General features: G+C 42.2%; 1 protein-coding gene across 2 annotated transcripts in view; it reads left to right on the top strand.

The window, feature by feature from the left end:
- The window catches only part of LOC127659245 (protein FAM117B-like), a 63750-nt gene that overhangs the window by 1778 nt on the left and 45765 nt on the right, over window positions 1-16207 (top strand). For both annotated transcript variants that reach the window (XM_052148977.1, XM_052148976.1), the window contains exon 2: window positions 12396-12565. In XM_052148977.1, the coding sequence (XP_052004937.1) occupies window positions 12396-12565 (170 nt within the window). The remainder of the gene's footprint in view (window positions 1-12395; window positions 12566-16207) is intronic.

The raw sequence follows: 16207 nt of genomic DNA, 5'->3' as shown, positions 1-16207 counted from the left end.
GGGACATATTAGTCAGCAAGTGAACAGTCAGTTCTTGAATTTCATGTGTTAGAAGCAGGAAAAATGGGCAAGCGTAAGGATCTGAGCGACTTTGACAAGGGCCAAATTGTGATGGCTAAACGACTGGGTCAGAGCATCTCTAAAACAGCAGGTCTTGTGCTCCCGGTATGCAGAGTTTAGGGTCTACCAAAAGTGGTCCAAGGAAGGACAACCGGTGAACCGGTGGCAGGGTCATGGGCACCCAAGGCTTTTTGATGCGTGTGGAGAGCAAGGACCTATCCCTTCTGGTCTGATCCCACAGAAGAGCTACTGTAGCACAAATTGCTAAAATATTGTATGCTGGCCATGATAGAAAGGTTTCAGAACTCACAGTACACCACAGCTTGCTGTGTATGGGGCTACATAGATGCAGACCATTCAGAGTGCCCATGCTGACCCCTGTCCACCACCGAAAGCGCACAATTGGCACATGAGCATCAGAACTGGACCATGGGGCAATGGAAGAAGGTGGTCTGGTCTGATGAATCATGTTTTCTTTTAGATCATGTGGATGGCCAGGTGCGTGTGCGTCATTTACTTGAGGAAGAGATGGCAGTAGGTTGCACTATGGGAAGAAAGCAGGCAGACTGAGGCAGTGTGATCCTCTGGGCAATGTTCTTCTGGGAAACCTTGGGTCTTGGCATTCATGTGTATGTTACTTTGACACGTACCACCTACCTAAACATTGTTGCAGACCACCTACACCCCTAAGCTCCAATGGTCAATGAATGTAGAAAGGAAGTCCCACCTTACAGGAAAAAGAGCCAATCACCTTTTAGACAGACATCGCCTGTCAATCCGGGAAGTTGCGTTTATAGCGTAATATGAAGGAAAGAAGCACAATTTCTGATTCCAGTATTGTCAGATTTTACTGATCGTTTTAAATATGTTCTTAGATCGTAATCTTGTCCTACTGCTTTTGAGATTTTGGTCATTCCCCATTCAAGTATATTGGATCGACACTGTCATGACTGGAAATTGCTTCCCGAGAGCGTTCCAAAGATGGCAGACAGTGGACTGACTTGCTAGAAAGACCTTGGTTTATTGCAATGGAATTTCCGCAAACACTATTCAAAACCGCAGCAAATAAAGTACACAGTGAGCTATGAGTCTAAACCACACAATAAATATATAGATATAGATATATATATATATATATATAGATATATATATATATATATAGATATAGATAGATATATAGATATAGATATAGAGATATAGATATAGATATATAGATATATATAGATATAGATATATAGATATATAGATATATATAGATATAGATATATAGATATATCTCTTCAAATCGAATTGCTTTGAACTTTAATTATTGTACATGCACACCAGAGCTAAAGTCTCGCTGTTTATCAAGCGCTGAACTTTCCTTGGTGAAAAACAACCTGGAATCATGTTTAATGATGTAACAGTCACTTGAGGTCCTCTTTGCAACCTGAACGACACTTAATGGACAAAAGTATTGGGCCACACCACTTAATCATTGAATTCAGGTGTTTCATTAAGTCCCATTGCCACAGGTGTATAAAATCAAGTACTTAGCCATGCAGTCCGCCTTCCCATTCTTTCACAAAAGTTTGTATTGTTCTTAAGAGCTCACTGAATTCGAGTGTGGTACTGTAATAGGATGCTACCGTTGCAACAAGTCAGTTTATGACATTTCTTCCCTCCTAGAAATTCCATGATCAACTGTAAGTGGTATTATTGCAAAGTGGAAGCATTTAGGAACCACAGCAACTCAGCCACGAAGTGGCAGACCACGTAAAGTTACTGTGCGAGGTTGCTGAGGCGCATGGTGCGTAAAGGTCGCCAACGCTCTGCTGACTCAATAACTGCAGAGTTCCAAACCTCCTCTGGCATTAACATCAACACAAAAACTGTGCTCTGGGAGCTTCATGGCATGGGTTTCCATGGTCGAGCAGCTGTATGCAAGCCTTACATCACCAAGCACAATGCCAAGTGTAAGATGGAGTGGTGTAAAGCACACTGCCACTGGACTCTGGAGCAGTGAAACGTGTTCTGTGGAGTGACAAATCACACTTTTCTATCTGGCAGTCTGATGGACGAGTCTGGGTTTGGTAAATGCCAGGAGAACGTTTCTTGCCTGACTGCATTGTGACAACTGTAAAGTTTGGTGGAGGAGGGATGATGCTATGGGGTTGTTTTTTGGGGGTTGGCCTAGGCCCCTTAGTTCCACTGAAGGGAAATGTTAAAGCCTCATCTTACCGAGACGTGTTGGAAAATTCTATGCTTCCAACTTTGTGGAAACAGTTTGGGGAAGGCCTTTTTCTGTTTCAGCATGACTGTGCCCCAGTACACAAAGCAAGGTCCATAAAGGCATAGTTGGGTAAGTTTGGTGTGGAGGAACTTGACTGGCTCGCACAGGGCCCTGACCTCAACACTATCGAATGCCTTTGGGATGAACTAGAATGGAGATTGCGAGCTAGGCCCTCTTGTCCAACATGCTCTTCTGGAAGAGTAGGCAGAAATTCCAACAGATACACTCCAAAATCTTGTAGAAAGCTGTTATAGCTGCAAAGGGGGGACCAACTCAATATTAATTCCTATGGATTTAGAATGAGATGTCATAAAAGCTCCTGTAGGTGTAACTCGACAAGTTCTGACAAACTGTCAGGTTTGGGTGAGTTTTTCCAAGTATATGGGAGAGTTAGGGGCTGAACAGTACTTTTACTTGAACAATATTCCTAATACTTTTGTCCATATAGTGTACTTCTGAAAGCAGCAAAACGCAGTGCAGTGAATGAAAAATGCAGTTGTTTTGTGATACATTTATAAAAAAATGAAGTTTTCTTTAACTCTGTTTCTAAAAATGTGGCGATCTTGCACAAGATGCTGAAAGGCTGTGAGATTCAGTGTAACAGTCAAAGATGCCTGTCCATTAAGTCTTATCAGTATATAGAAAAACAGTGCAGATGCACAGAAAATGTTTGTTCAGCCCCTAACTCTCCCATATACTTGGAAAAACTCACCCAAACCTGACAGTTTGTCAGAACTTGTCGAGTTCAGGTCAGGTTGAAGAACTCTGTTGCACAAGTTGAATAACCGGATGGTGTTTTTGGAATTTGAAAAATGGTGTGTCGAATGGTTTCCCATTGCCGACTATCCATGCACATTTCTGTTCTATAGCTTGGTATTATTTAAAATTTCACAACTTAGACCTGTTGTCCCCACATGAGGACATGCATTTTTAGGAAAACTATTTGCTCCTCAAATATTTGTATTTATTTATATATTTAATTTTTGCATGTTTATTAGGTGCTACTAGTTACAAATCAAAAAGAGGAATGAAAATTGCACACAGCCATCGTGCTCTGGTCTCAAGTGGTAAAATAGGGATGTGTTGACACAGTAAGACACAGCTGATCAGGTTTTATTTGCTGTGAAAATTACAATCAGAACAAGATAAAGAGGTGGGGGGGTGTCATCTTCAGTGTCTTGGCTGAGACCCAGCACTCCTCATTGTAGTAAACCACGGTTCTCTTGGAGTCTCCTCAAACAGTCTCTGAAGTTATGTGCATGTCTTCGTTTTGTTATAGGCCAATATGTCATAATCAGTTGTAACAAAGGAAAACTTCCTGGGTCAACATTTCACTTCAGGTCCGAGATTTATTTGCCTGTTGAAATGCCCTTGTGATAACTGTTTTTAGTCTACTGTACCCTGCATCCCCTTTTTCACTGTATCCCAGTTATGCGTACTTTGAATGAATGCATAAATCCGACCACTCATACTTTGTAAAATCCACAGACACTGAGAATAATTAATTGTATCTGATGACCGAGCAGAGCACTAATCCACTGTGAACCATGCAGCACATGTAAACTATATATTTGTATTAAATATAATTCAATAATTAAATCACAGCATTTGTGCTTTAATCTCAGTGCAACTTTATTTATAAAGCATATAAAACAGAGTTAACCAAAGTGCTTCACAGTAATAACATTTAAAATATAACATTTAAAAATGACCACATACACAAACACCAGTAATCTAAAACACAAAAACAAACACTCTAAAACTGTGTCCTACATTTCATTTGTCAGACTCAAAGACCAGTGTAAAGAGATGAGATTTCAAACGTGACTCAAAAGTCTCCGTGTCGCAAACTGTTATCCGAAAAGTGAAGCTTCCGTCAACAAATACACGTCATAATAAAAGCATGTTTCAAAATATAAGCTAGAACCCTGAAATTGAAGAAATTGTGACAGAAATATATTACGACTGTATAGTAAAATGTAATATTCACTGTAATGATAATAATAATTATAATTAAGCAATATATCACAAGCAAGACTGTTGTTGTATAAAAAAATGTCAATGACATGTTGAAATATGCTATTTAAACTTGTTAAAATGTTTACGAATTAATTGATAAGACACCATTTTGATGATGATATTAAACTCTAAAATATTTCATAATGATAATAACAAAAAGGAAAACCTCATTTGTTAAAAAATAAAACGGATTACAGGGTGCCATTTAAAAAGACTTAAGCAATGCATCCTTGATTGAGAAACACTTATAGGAAACATGCATTTCTTTTAATTTAAAATTAAAGGGCACCTATTATGGCATTTCAAATGTTCCTAATATTGTTTTGGGAGTCCCCAACAACAGTTTTACATGCATGCAATGACAAAAAACACATATGTTGTCTTATAATATGCATTTATGTTTACCTGATTTGCTCACCGACTCCCAAATGATTCGTCCAACGACTAATTTTTCCAAACCCCTCCTTTGCGTGACGCTAATCTGAGGTGATTGGTCAGATGACCCAGTCAGTTGTGATTGGTATACTCTGTGCAGAGATTGTCGGAAACGGAACGCCCATCACCGCTTTGTAGTAAAAAAAAATCAAAATCAGAGAAGGAATTTGAGTTGATTTATGTTAGCGATCATAGCCCAAAGTTCGGTGGGAAACACCAATCAGTTATTGTTTGCGTTAGCCCAACGCATAAACATATTGGTAAAGCACTGCATTACTACAAGTTATTGCTCTATTCTTTATGACAACTCCAATAACATCGACAAACATTGACATATTTAAAAAAAATTGACATTGGAGACCTAGAAGCTGCGCTGAGCGTAACGTACACGACACACACAAACACTTATTAAGCATGCTAAAAAACACATAAAAGCAACAATTATTAATAATACTTACAGGTTGTGATTCTTCGGAGGAAGCTGATCCAAATAAACTTGGTACTGAACCTTCCTTCAGTATCAACCGGCTCGCGAATCCACACTTGAAAGCATTCATGTTCGTAAAGCCATCGTCATTAAAATGACGCGAACACCGCACAAGGTTCGGGCACTACTTGTGTGGTATAGTTGTAAATATAAACTCTAGCCACTGATTCTTCACATGCTCGTCCCTGGGCAGTGAAAAAAAGGTCGCTTTTGATACGCACTTCAGAACACAGCGTCTTGTTGTCAACATGATGTTTTCAAGTTTTCCCTGGTGTCTGCGAGCGCAATGAGTGGGCGCGGCCAATTTGATAATTTTTCGTCTCGACGTCACAACGAAAAGGAAAATGACTCATTGGAAAAACGATCCATTAAATTGACTCAGATTCGACTCCTACTTTTGAGAGACAATAACTTTTTTACGGTAAACTATCATATATAAAACTTTGCAGGATGTTTTTGTTCACTTAAATCTATGTTACACACTACATGAAAGGTAATTTTCAAAATTCCATAATAGGTGCCCTTTAATGGATGAAGCTGGCCACCTCGTGTGGAGCTTTCCAATTCTTTTGTTGTTTTAATTTTAGTATGTTTAGTAATTTTGTCCAATCAGTTTTTACCAAGGATGAACTGCTGAACATTCGGCAGCACATACTAGACCATATTTTCCTGGTTTTTGACAGGAAATTTTTGTCTGAGGCACATCTGTGTTTAAGAGCACTATGAGACGCAGGCGGGGGAAGCAAGCTGGCGTGCTGGTCAAGATCTGACAGCATGGCTTTCCAACAGTGCTGCCGAGTATTCATCTAGCGAATCTCCACTCTCGGACAAACTACTTCTCCACACTTGTAAACAAGGACTTTTCAAACTCTGCTTCCTTGTGCTTCACAATAACCTGGCTGTGAGATGCTATTCTGGACAGCGCGTTACATCCAGCTTTCAGCTGTTCAGAGCAGATAGCACTGGAGGTGGAGTACATGTGTAATAACATTTAAAGAAGATGTGCTGTCCTAATTTGGAATCACTCTTTTATCAACTGTAAGCCTTTCTACTCACTGTGGGAGTTTTCGTAGTTTATTATGGTGAGTGTATATTATTCCTATTACCGTCCGTGAATGCAGTTCTGCAACAGCTGGCTGTTATCACTTAATAATAATAATAATAATAATAATAATAACAATATTATATACCTTGATCACTGCTACACAACATTCAAGGATGCATATAGAGCAGTTTGGGACCCTCAGATCACTGTCTGTTTCATCATCTTCCAACCTACAGGCAGAAACCAAAATCAGCTTAAACCAATGAAGCAGAGCTACATACAGGAACTACAAGCCTGCTTTGACTGCACTTATTGGTGTTTTTGAAGCTGTAGACACCAATCTGGACGAGCTCACAGATACTGTGATGCATATATCAGTTTCTGTGAAGATATGTGCACTCCTACTAGGACTTATTTAACGTTCAACAACAATAAACCATGGTTTACAGGAAAACTCGGACAGTTTCATCATGCCAAATAGGATGCTTACAAAAGTGGGGATAAAATCTTGTATAATTAGGCCAGAAATGCAAAGTTTTCAGCAATTGATCCTGCATTGTTGTGTAGAGGCCTAAAAGACATTGCTAACTTTAAGACACCATCAATCGGCCAAATGGGAATATTTATCGGCCGAAAATTACAAAATTCAGAATATTGGCTGATTTATCAGCCTCTGTGATATATCGCTCGACCACTAGTTGTAATTGTGCCTGTTTATTTGACACTTTTTCTTCGCCAAACCTTGTGCCCTAGATGCATCATTAAACTTGAGATGAACTGCGGTACAAATGCTTACCGAACTGTGGGTAGCGAACCGTACAGTTGTTTTTTTTACCGAGAACTGTTACACCCCAATTCTCCCACAAAGCACGAACACGCGTTTAGGAGTCATAGTTAGAACAGTAACACAAAAGCAAGTATGCTTTGGAGCCCAAGTTGTAACATGCATGAAAGGCATTGCACTCATAGCTAAAGCTGAAGTGTGTAATCAAATCAAATCAAATCACTTTATTGTCACACTACCATGTACACAAGTGCAACAGTAGGTGAAATTCTTGTGTGCAGTTCCGAGCAACATAGCAGTCATGACAGTGACGAGACATATACCAATTACAATAAACAACATACACAAAACAATATACAAATCAAATGTACACATACTTACACAACACAATAATTATATACAATGTACAGTAAACAATACACACAATATACAATACACAATATACAATACAATAAGTAGTATATGAAATGTGTGTATATATATATATATGAAGTAGTATATTGAGGAGAATATGTTGACAGTCCAGTGTGAGATTATAGTTGAATAAAGTGCAGCGCTAATTATTGATCGTGATAGATCAAGTGTTCAACAGTCTGACTGCTTGGGGAAAGAAGCTGTCATGTAGTCGGCTGGTGAGGGTCCTGATGCTGCGATACCGCCTGCCTGATGGTAGCAGTGAGAGCAGCCCATGACTCGGGTGGCTGGAGTCTCTGATGATCCTCCAAGCTTTTTTCACACACCGCCTAGTGTATATGTCCTGGAGGGAGGGAAGCTCACCTCCGATGATGTTTCTGGCAGTTCGCACCACCCTTTGCAGGGCTTTGCAGTTGTTAGCGGTGCTATTGCCGTACCAGGCAGTGATGCAGCCAGTCAGGATGCTCTCTACAGTACTGGTGTAGAACCGTGTGAGGATGTGGTGGTTCATTCCAAACTTCCTCAGCCGTCTCAGGAAGAAGAGGCGCTGGTGAGCCTTCTTCACAACGGCCTCAGTGTGGACGGACCATGTGAGTTCTTCAGTGATGTGGACACCGAGGAATTTGAAACTGCTGACTCTCTCTACCGGTGCTCCATTGATGGTGATGGGGCTGTGTTCTCTGTCTTTCCTCCTGAAATCCACCACAAGCTCCTTGGTTTTACTGACGTTGAGGGAGAGGTTGTGCTCCTGACACCAGCATGTCAGAGTGTGCACCTCCTCTCTGTAGGCTCTTTCATCATTGTCAGTGATCAGACCTACCACCGTCGTATCATCAGCAAACTTAATGATGGCATTGGAGCTATGTGTTGCCACACAGTCATGTGTGTACAGTGAATACAGTAGGGGGCTGAGAACACAGCCCTGCGGGGCTCCAGTGTTGAGGGTCAGTGATGAGATGTTGCTGCCCATTCTAACCACCTGACGTCTGCCTGACAGGAAATCCAGGATCCAGCTGCACAGCGAGCCGTTTAAGCCCAGAGCCCGGAGTTTCATATCAAGCTTGGAGGGCACTATGGTGTTGAATGCTGAGCTGTAGTCTACAAACCGCATTCTCACATATGTGTTCCTTTTTTCCAGATGGGAGAGAGCATTGTGTAGTGTAGATGCAATGGCATCATCAGTGGAGCGGTTGTTGCGGTAGGCAAACTGCAATGGGTCCAAAGAGGGGGGCAGAACAGAGCAGATGTAATCTCTGATTAACCTTTCAAAGCATTTGCTGATGATGGGGGTCAGAGCAACAGGACGCCAGTCATTTAAGCAAGTGATTGTGGCTTGCTTCGGTACAGGCACAATGGTTGATGTTTTGAAGCATGTGGGGACTACAGACAGGGAGAGGGACAGATTGAAAATGTCCGTAAAAACACCAGCCAGTTGATTTGCGCACGCTCTGATGATGCGGCCCGGAATGCCGTCTGGGCCCGTGGCTTTACGGATGTTCACCCGTCGGAAGGATCGGGTTACATCCACAACAGAGACGGAGAGTGAATCAACCTCTGTAGCGTCAGCAGCGAGTGCTCTCTCCGCGAGGGCGGTGTTATTGTCCTTAAAACGAGCATAAAATGTATTAAGTTCGTCCGGGAGAGATGCAGCGGTGTTCACAGCGGAGTCTTTATTCCGTTTGTAGTCCGTGATGGTATTAATTCCCTGCCACATACTTCTAGAGTCAGTGGTGTTGAACTGACCTTCAAGTTTGTGCCTGTACTGGCGTTTGGCTTCACTGATGGTGTTACGGAGGGCATAACTGGCTTGTTTACGCTCCTCCGTGTTAGAAGAATTAAAAGCGGAGGTCCGCGCAGTGAGTGCCGCGCGAACCTCGCCGTTAACCCATGGTTTCTGGTTGGGGTATATCCGTATTGTTTTGGTCAGAACAACATCCTCTACGCACTTCCTGATGAAACGCGTTACGCTGTCAGCGTAAAACTCGATGTCGTCATCAGAGGCGGACCGGAACATCTCCCAGTCCACGTGATCAAAACAGTCTTGTAGCGCGGAGTCTGATTGGTCCGACCAGCACTGGATCGTTCTGAGGGTGGGTGCTTCCCGTTTCAGATTCTGCTTGTAAGCGGGCAAAAGCAGAACGGAAGAGTGGTCCGATTTGCCAAATGGGGGGCGGGGGAGGGATTTGTAGCCATCCCGGAAAGGAGAGTAACAATGATCTAAAACCCGGTCCCCTCGTGTGTTGAACTTTATGTGTTGGTGGTATTTTGGAGCGATTGTTTTGAAGTTGGCTTTGTTAAAGTCCCCGGTAACAATGAACGCAGCCTCAGGGTGCGTGGTTTCCTGCTCACTTATACTCCCATACAGTTCCCTGAGTGCCCGGTCTGTGTCGGCTTGTGGGGGGGATGTACACAGCTGTGATGATGACCGCTGTGAATTCCCTCAGCAGCCAGAATGGTCGACACAGAAGCATGAGATATTCCAGATCAGGAGAGCAGAAAGACTTGATGAAATGTACGTTCCTCTGATCACACCATGATTTGTTGATCATAAAACATACACCACCACCTCTGCTTTTACCAGAGAGGTCTTTCGCTCTGTCCGCTCGGTGCACGGAAAAGCCCGTGATTTCGATGGCCGAGTCTGGAATCTCCGCAGCCAGCCAGGTTTCTGTAAGGCAGATAACACAGCAATCTCTCGTCTCTCGTTGGAAAGAGATCCGCGCTCTCAGCTCGCAGAGCTTGTTGTCCAGAGACTGAACATTTGCCAGTAGTATACTGGGTAGCGGGGGTCGATTTGCACGACGTCTTACTCTGATGAGAACGCCGGCTCGTTTTCCTCTTTTCCTTCTGCGTTTCCGCGGCCGGGCAGCCCAGACAAAGGGCTCCGCCGGCGTGTTTGTAAACAGCGGGTCGGCATTAAGGAATTTGAAGTCCGGTTTTCGATGTGAAATTGTAGAACCAATGTCCAAAAGCGTTTGGCTGTCATAAACAATAAGGCAGACAACATCCAAGACAAAAAAACAAAGAACTGTAAACAAAACAAACAATAAACCGCAGTGTTGTAACGGAGCTCGCAACGCAGCAGCCATACTCGGCGCCATCTTGAGTCCTTTTCTGCACCACTAGCATCACCAAACAGAATAATATGATATGATTGATTTCAAACAGGTTTCCTGAACACTCCCCCATCTGCCATTTAGTTGGTTGCCCCGCCTCAAACTCAAGCCATTAGTTGAGAGTGATTCTTTGTTGAGCTTGCCAGGATGCTCAAACAAACAGAGCAATATTTTTATAGCACCACAATGTTCACTCTTTTTGTGGGGGAATTCAACTTAAAAATGGCACATATACAGTTTTATCTGCATATTAAGCTGAAAAAAATTACAGTAGATTTAAGTTGCAACATGAGCAAAAACAAGTAATTGTAGTCAAATTGTAGTCAATTTCTCTTTCTCTTCGCCAAAAATTCCTAACATGTTCCGCCACTTTAGATCTCCTCTTATGATCTTAAATGTGCAAAACGTACACAATCAAGCCAGCTCTGTATTTGGAAATGTAGAGCAACTTGTCTCTTCTGCTTTTTGTGTGCAAGACTTCCTTTTGATTTTGTCTAATGACAACTGAAGATCTGGCCAATAGTCAACATTGGTTATTTTGTTGGTGAGGTGTATGTGCACATTAACATTGGACTTATCACAGGCAAACAAGTTTAATGGTTCCCTTCTGATTTGCTTGAGTCAGATTTGATTTCTGTTTAAAGTCAGGTGAGAATAAGACACGCACACACTATGAAAGCCGTTCTGAAAGCCACATATGCTGAACTTCCTGTGTAAACTCCCTAGCAGACATCATCTCTTCAGATTGGCACAAAACAGCAGGCCACTCTCTTTTACTCTGTGTATGCCCAGTGAATTCAATGGTATAAATTTACATGAAAGAATAATCTTTAAAAGACTCCGACAGAGCATTAGAGGACAAGTGAGAGAGCAATAAAGCCATAGATTGTATGCTGGAAAAAAGAGACAAGAGAAAAGAGGTGGTTGGGTTGGGGGGGCGAAGGGGGTTATTACTTGTAGAGACACACCAAATGTAGGTCAAGACATGCGGGCCGCTTCCTCCACGCCAGTCTGTCACTGCTAGCAGTTAATCAGCTTGAGTTTTATTAAAAGTGCTACTGGACACCAAACTAATTCCATCTCAATCTGCTGGGCTTTAGCTTTCATCACCATCAGCCCAGCAGACATTTACACTCAAGCTGGTGTAATTACACATGGGCACACGCTCTGCAAATGTATGGTCTCTAAAGCCAAGTGCACACTACAGGACTGAAGCAGTGACAATGAGCCGAGGCTACAACAAATTTCCAACTGGTTTGAAATTTGGCTGACAAGTCGTCAGGTGTGTACACTGTGCCAACAAGTGGAAGCGCAACAGTGAGCAAAAGCTAAGGACAATGGGAGTAAACCTCAAACTGCATTGCTTCTTTGCATAATTTTATTTGATGGCAAATTTTGGGATCATAGCTACAGTTGGGGAGGAGAAAATGTATATTTTTTTTTTTTTTGCCCATTATCTTTGATTAGCTGTGTAAAGTGAACACCAACACAACAGAATACAAGAAACTCTTGAGTCTTTCAATGTTCGCTGGACGACTAGCTTAAGTCTTGTTGTGTGCCCTTTGGCAAAAGCAATTAACATAATGGTGCATTGTGTTTGTGAATTAACTGGTTTAGAAGATGAACGATTTAACTTTTTTTCTTCTGTTCCCCTACATCTGTTCTTTCTCCCCATGTCTCACTCATCCATCTTTCAACTCCAACTGCCCCCCTTTCCTTCCCCTCTTTTTTTTTCTCATCTGTGTGTACTGGCTTTCTTACAGAAAAGCCTAGACTTCCTGTGGCAGGGTCTTGGTCTACCACCAGCATCAACAGTAGCATTCGTCGTACCTCGTCTTTGGATGCGCTAACAGCCCCCTACCTGTCTGGACACTGGCCCCGGGATGCCAACCACGCACTTTGTGTCCCGTGCATGAGGGATAAATCTACTCAGGTAAGATACACCCTCTTACTCAAGATCCCACTACTTTTAATACCCAGTATAAATCCTAGAATTTGTTTATTGCCCAACATTGCATGCACACACACCTCCCATCAATCAGCTATTCACCCCTCTCTGCTCCAATCTCTCCATCACAAAAACTATCAAATATTTACTTGCATAGACATGTGTTTTGCAAAGCACCAGCATGAATCACCTGAGAAACGCTAGCTCTGATCAAATACAAACCAATGAAATCACCAAAGACTTGTCTTTTGTACATGCTGTACTCACTCGTCACCCGTGAGACTCATTTGACCTATAGTCTCGTGTAGCCTGACTTTTGACTATCTGCATGAAGTCTGGTGCACTTTGCAGCTTATTTTATGCACATAAAATTGTTCCCCTTAGCCATTTAGAGGGACTTTTTAGCCCCTGGGGTAGGTGACTTTTGGAAGACGAGGGACTGTGGGAGGTGCTGCAACCAGTGATCAGTCAAACTCGTATGATGCTCAAAGCAATGAGAAATGCAAAGATTCAGCAGCTGCCTTGAGTAAACAAACTTGTTGCAGCTACAGTGGCGTAACTACTGGCAGTGCAGGGTGTGCAGCCACACTGGGGCCCGGGGAGAGATGGATGCCTGAGAACTGATAGGCCTGGCCATCAGGTGAATGGGGAAAAGTGGGCCAGCCACAAAAAGGGGCAGCTGGATGCCAGTGTGGGCCGCAAAAGGATTAAATGGGTCTGCGATATACAGAAGGGGACAGCAAACACAAAACCACAACCCACCCCAACCCCCCCGAACAAATTTTTCCTGGGATAACTGACATAATAAGATGTTTGTTGAAAGTGAGTCATTGAAATCTATTATAAATGTAACCATCCTGAAATCTAATTTATATGAGGAAAATGGTGTGCCTGTTACTGTGTGGTTAATCGGTGAATAGTTCAGTACAGTATATGATTGTTTATAAAAGCATTTTTTGTAAAATATTGTAAAAAGGTTTATAGTTCATTTTCAACATGTTTTCCTCTGTGTTCAGCATGTGACGCGTGGTAAAAATAGGCTGAACTCCTGCCGTCCTCCATTGGGGTTGTTTTTGTTGTTGCTCTTTCTATTGAATTGTGTGTGCAAACTATTTCAGAAGATATATGGTGGACAATAGATGTCTTATTTATAGGGGTTCCTTTTGTGTGTGCAAATGCAAGAGGGAAAATTCTAGAAAGATTTTGAAATTTCCTGAGGGGAAAGTACCAGGACTGTATGTATGCTTACGTTAAGCAACCCATTACCACTTGGTGTCCACGTGTAAAAAATAAAAAAAACCTGTACATTCTGACTCCTGGAAGCTTAATTCACTCAATCTGATTGGAGCTTGCGATTTTCTCAAATGTTTTCCAGTTATGTTTAATGAGCATTAAATGGTCAGTGAATGAACTCTGGCTAACTCTGGTTGACCTGAGTGGGTCTGTAGTGCACAACTGATTTTGTCTGCAAGATGTAAAACAGTCCAAGACAAACAATCAAATATCAAAAAAGTTTTAAGCTTGATGCATAGTTGCCCTAGTTTGTTGCCTGGTTAGAGTGTAGGCCATACAGATACAGTGAGGGAAATAAGTATTTGATCCCCTGCTGATATTGTACGTTCGCCCACTGACAAACAAATGATCAGTCTATAATTTTAATGGCAGGTTAATTTGAACAGTGAGAGACAGAATTAAAAAAAAAATCCAGAAAAACGCATGTCAAAAATGTTATAACTTGAATTGCATTTTAATGAGGAAAATAAGTATTCGACCCCACTGCAAAACATGACTTGGTTCTTGGTGGCAACCCTTGTTGGCAATCACAGAGGTCAGACATTTCTTGTAACTACTGGCCACCAGGTTTGCACACATCTCAGGAGGGATTTTGTCCCACTCCTCTATGCAGATCTTCTCCAAGTCATTAAGGTTTCGAGGCTGACGTTTGGCAAACTCGAACCTTCAGCTCCCTCCACAGATTTTCTATGGGATTAAGATCTGGAGAGTGGCTAGGCCACTCCAGGACCTTAATGTGCTTCTTCTTGAGCCACTCCTTTGTTGCCTTGGCCGTGTGTTTTGGGTCATTGTCATGCTGGAATACCCATCCACAACTAATTTTCAATGCCCTGGCTGAGGGAAGGAGGTTCTTAACCAAGATTTGACGGTACATGGCCCTGTCCATCGTCCCTTTTGATGAAGTTGTCCTGTCCCCTTAGCAGAAAAACACCCCCAAAGCATAATGTTTCCACCTCCATGTTTGATGGTGGGGATGGTGTTCTTGGGGTTATAGGCAGCATTCCTCCTCCTCCAAACATAGCGAGTTGAATTGATGCCAAAGAGCTCGATTTTGGTCTCATCTGACCACAACACTTTCACTCAGTTCTCCTCTGAATCACATGTTCATTGGTCAAACTTCAGACGGGCCTGTACATGTGCTTTCTTGAGCAGGGGGACCTTGCGTGTGCTGCAGAATTTCAGTCCTTCACAGCGTAGAGTTACCAATTGTATTCTTGGTGACTATGGTCCCAGCTGCCTTGAGATCATTGACAAGATCCTCCCGTGTAATTCTGGGCTGATTCCTCACCATTCTCATGATCATTGCAATTCCACGTGGTGAGATCTTGCATGGAGCCCCAGACCGAGGGAGATTGACAGTTCTTTTGTGTTTCTTCCATTTGCGATTATTCGCACCAACTGTTGTCACTTTCTCACCAAGCTGCTTGGTGATGGTCTTGTAGCCCATTCCAGCCTTGTGTAGATCTACAATCTTGTCCCTGACATCCTTGGACAGCTCTTTGGTCTTGGCCATGGTGGAGAGTTTGGAATCTGATAGATTTGACTGCTTCTGTGAACAGGTGTCTTTTATACAGGTAACTAGCTGAGATTAGGAGCACTCCCTTTAAGAGTGTGCTCCTAATCTCAGCTCATTACCTGTATAAAAGACACCTGGGAGCCAGAAATCTCTGATTGAGAGTGGGTTGAATAATTATTTCCCTCATTAAAATGCATTCAATTTATAACATTTTTGACATGCGTTTTTCTTGATTTTTGTTTTTGTTTTTATTCTGTCTCTCACTGTTCAAATTAACCTACCATTAAGATTATAGACTGATCATTTCTTTGTCAGTGGGCAAATGTACAAAATTAGCAGGGGCTCAAATACTTTTTTCCCTCACTGTATGCCCTCACATGCACATGCTTGTCTCTGTTTGGGCACAGCTATTAACATCTATTTCTGTGGGAAATTAGTTTTGTTTTTCCACATGGCCAAACTGTGGAAAACACAGTTTGGCCCTGTGGAAGATGTTAATTTAGCACTGCCTGGCATTTTTAACTATACAAAATAAGAGATGTGAAAGACTGCTTTATTATGAATGAAAAGGATTGGAGCAAATAAAAAGCCCCAGTCTATAGAGGGAGAGAAGAGGAGGAAGCCTCTCCCTGGTTTGTTGAGAGATGAGAGGAAACTACAGCATATTTCTGGTGAAAGCAGACCGTCTCAATTAAGCTACATTCTTTCCTGAAGCCGGCTCTTATTAGGGCACAAGCACTGAAAGTGTGGAGGCCCTATTGTTCCTCTAAGGATTCTTCTTTTCAAGGTTTTTGGTGCTTTTGGGATTCTTATCATGC

Source organism: Xyrauchen texanus, chromosome 18, assembly GCF_025860055.1.
Source record: "Xyrauchen texanus isolate HMW12.3.18 chromosome 18, RBS_HiC_50CHRs, whole genome shotgun sequence".
In the NCBI taxonomy this organism is placed as follows: domain Eukaryota; kingdom Metazoa; phylum Chordata; class Actinopteri; order Cypriniformes; family Catostomidae; genus Xyrauchen; species Xyrauchen texanus.
This window is presented reverse-complemented; position numbering and strand designations above follow the sequence as displayed.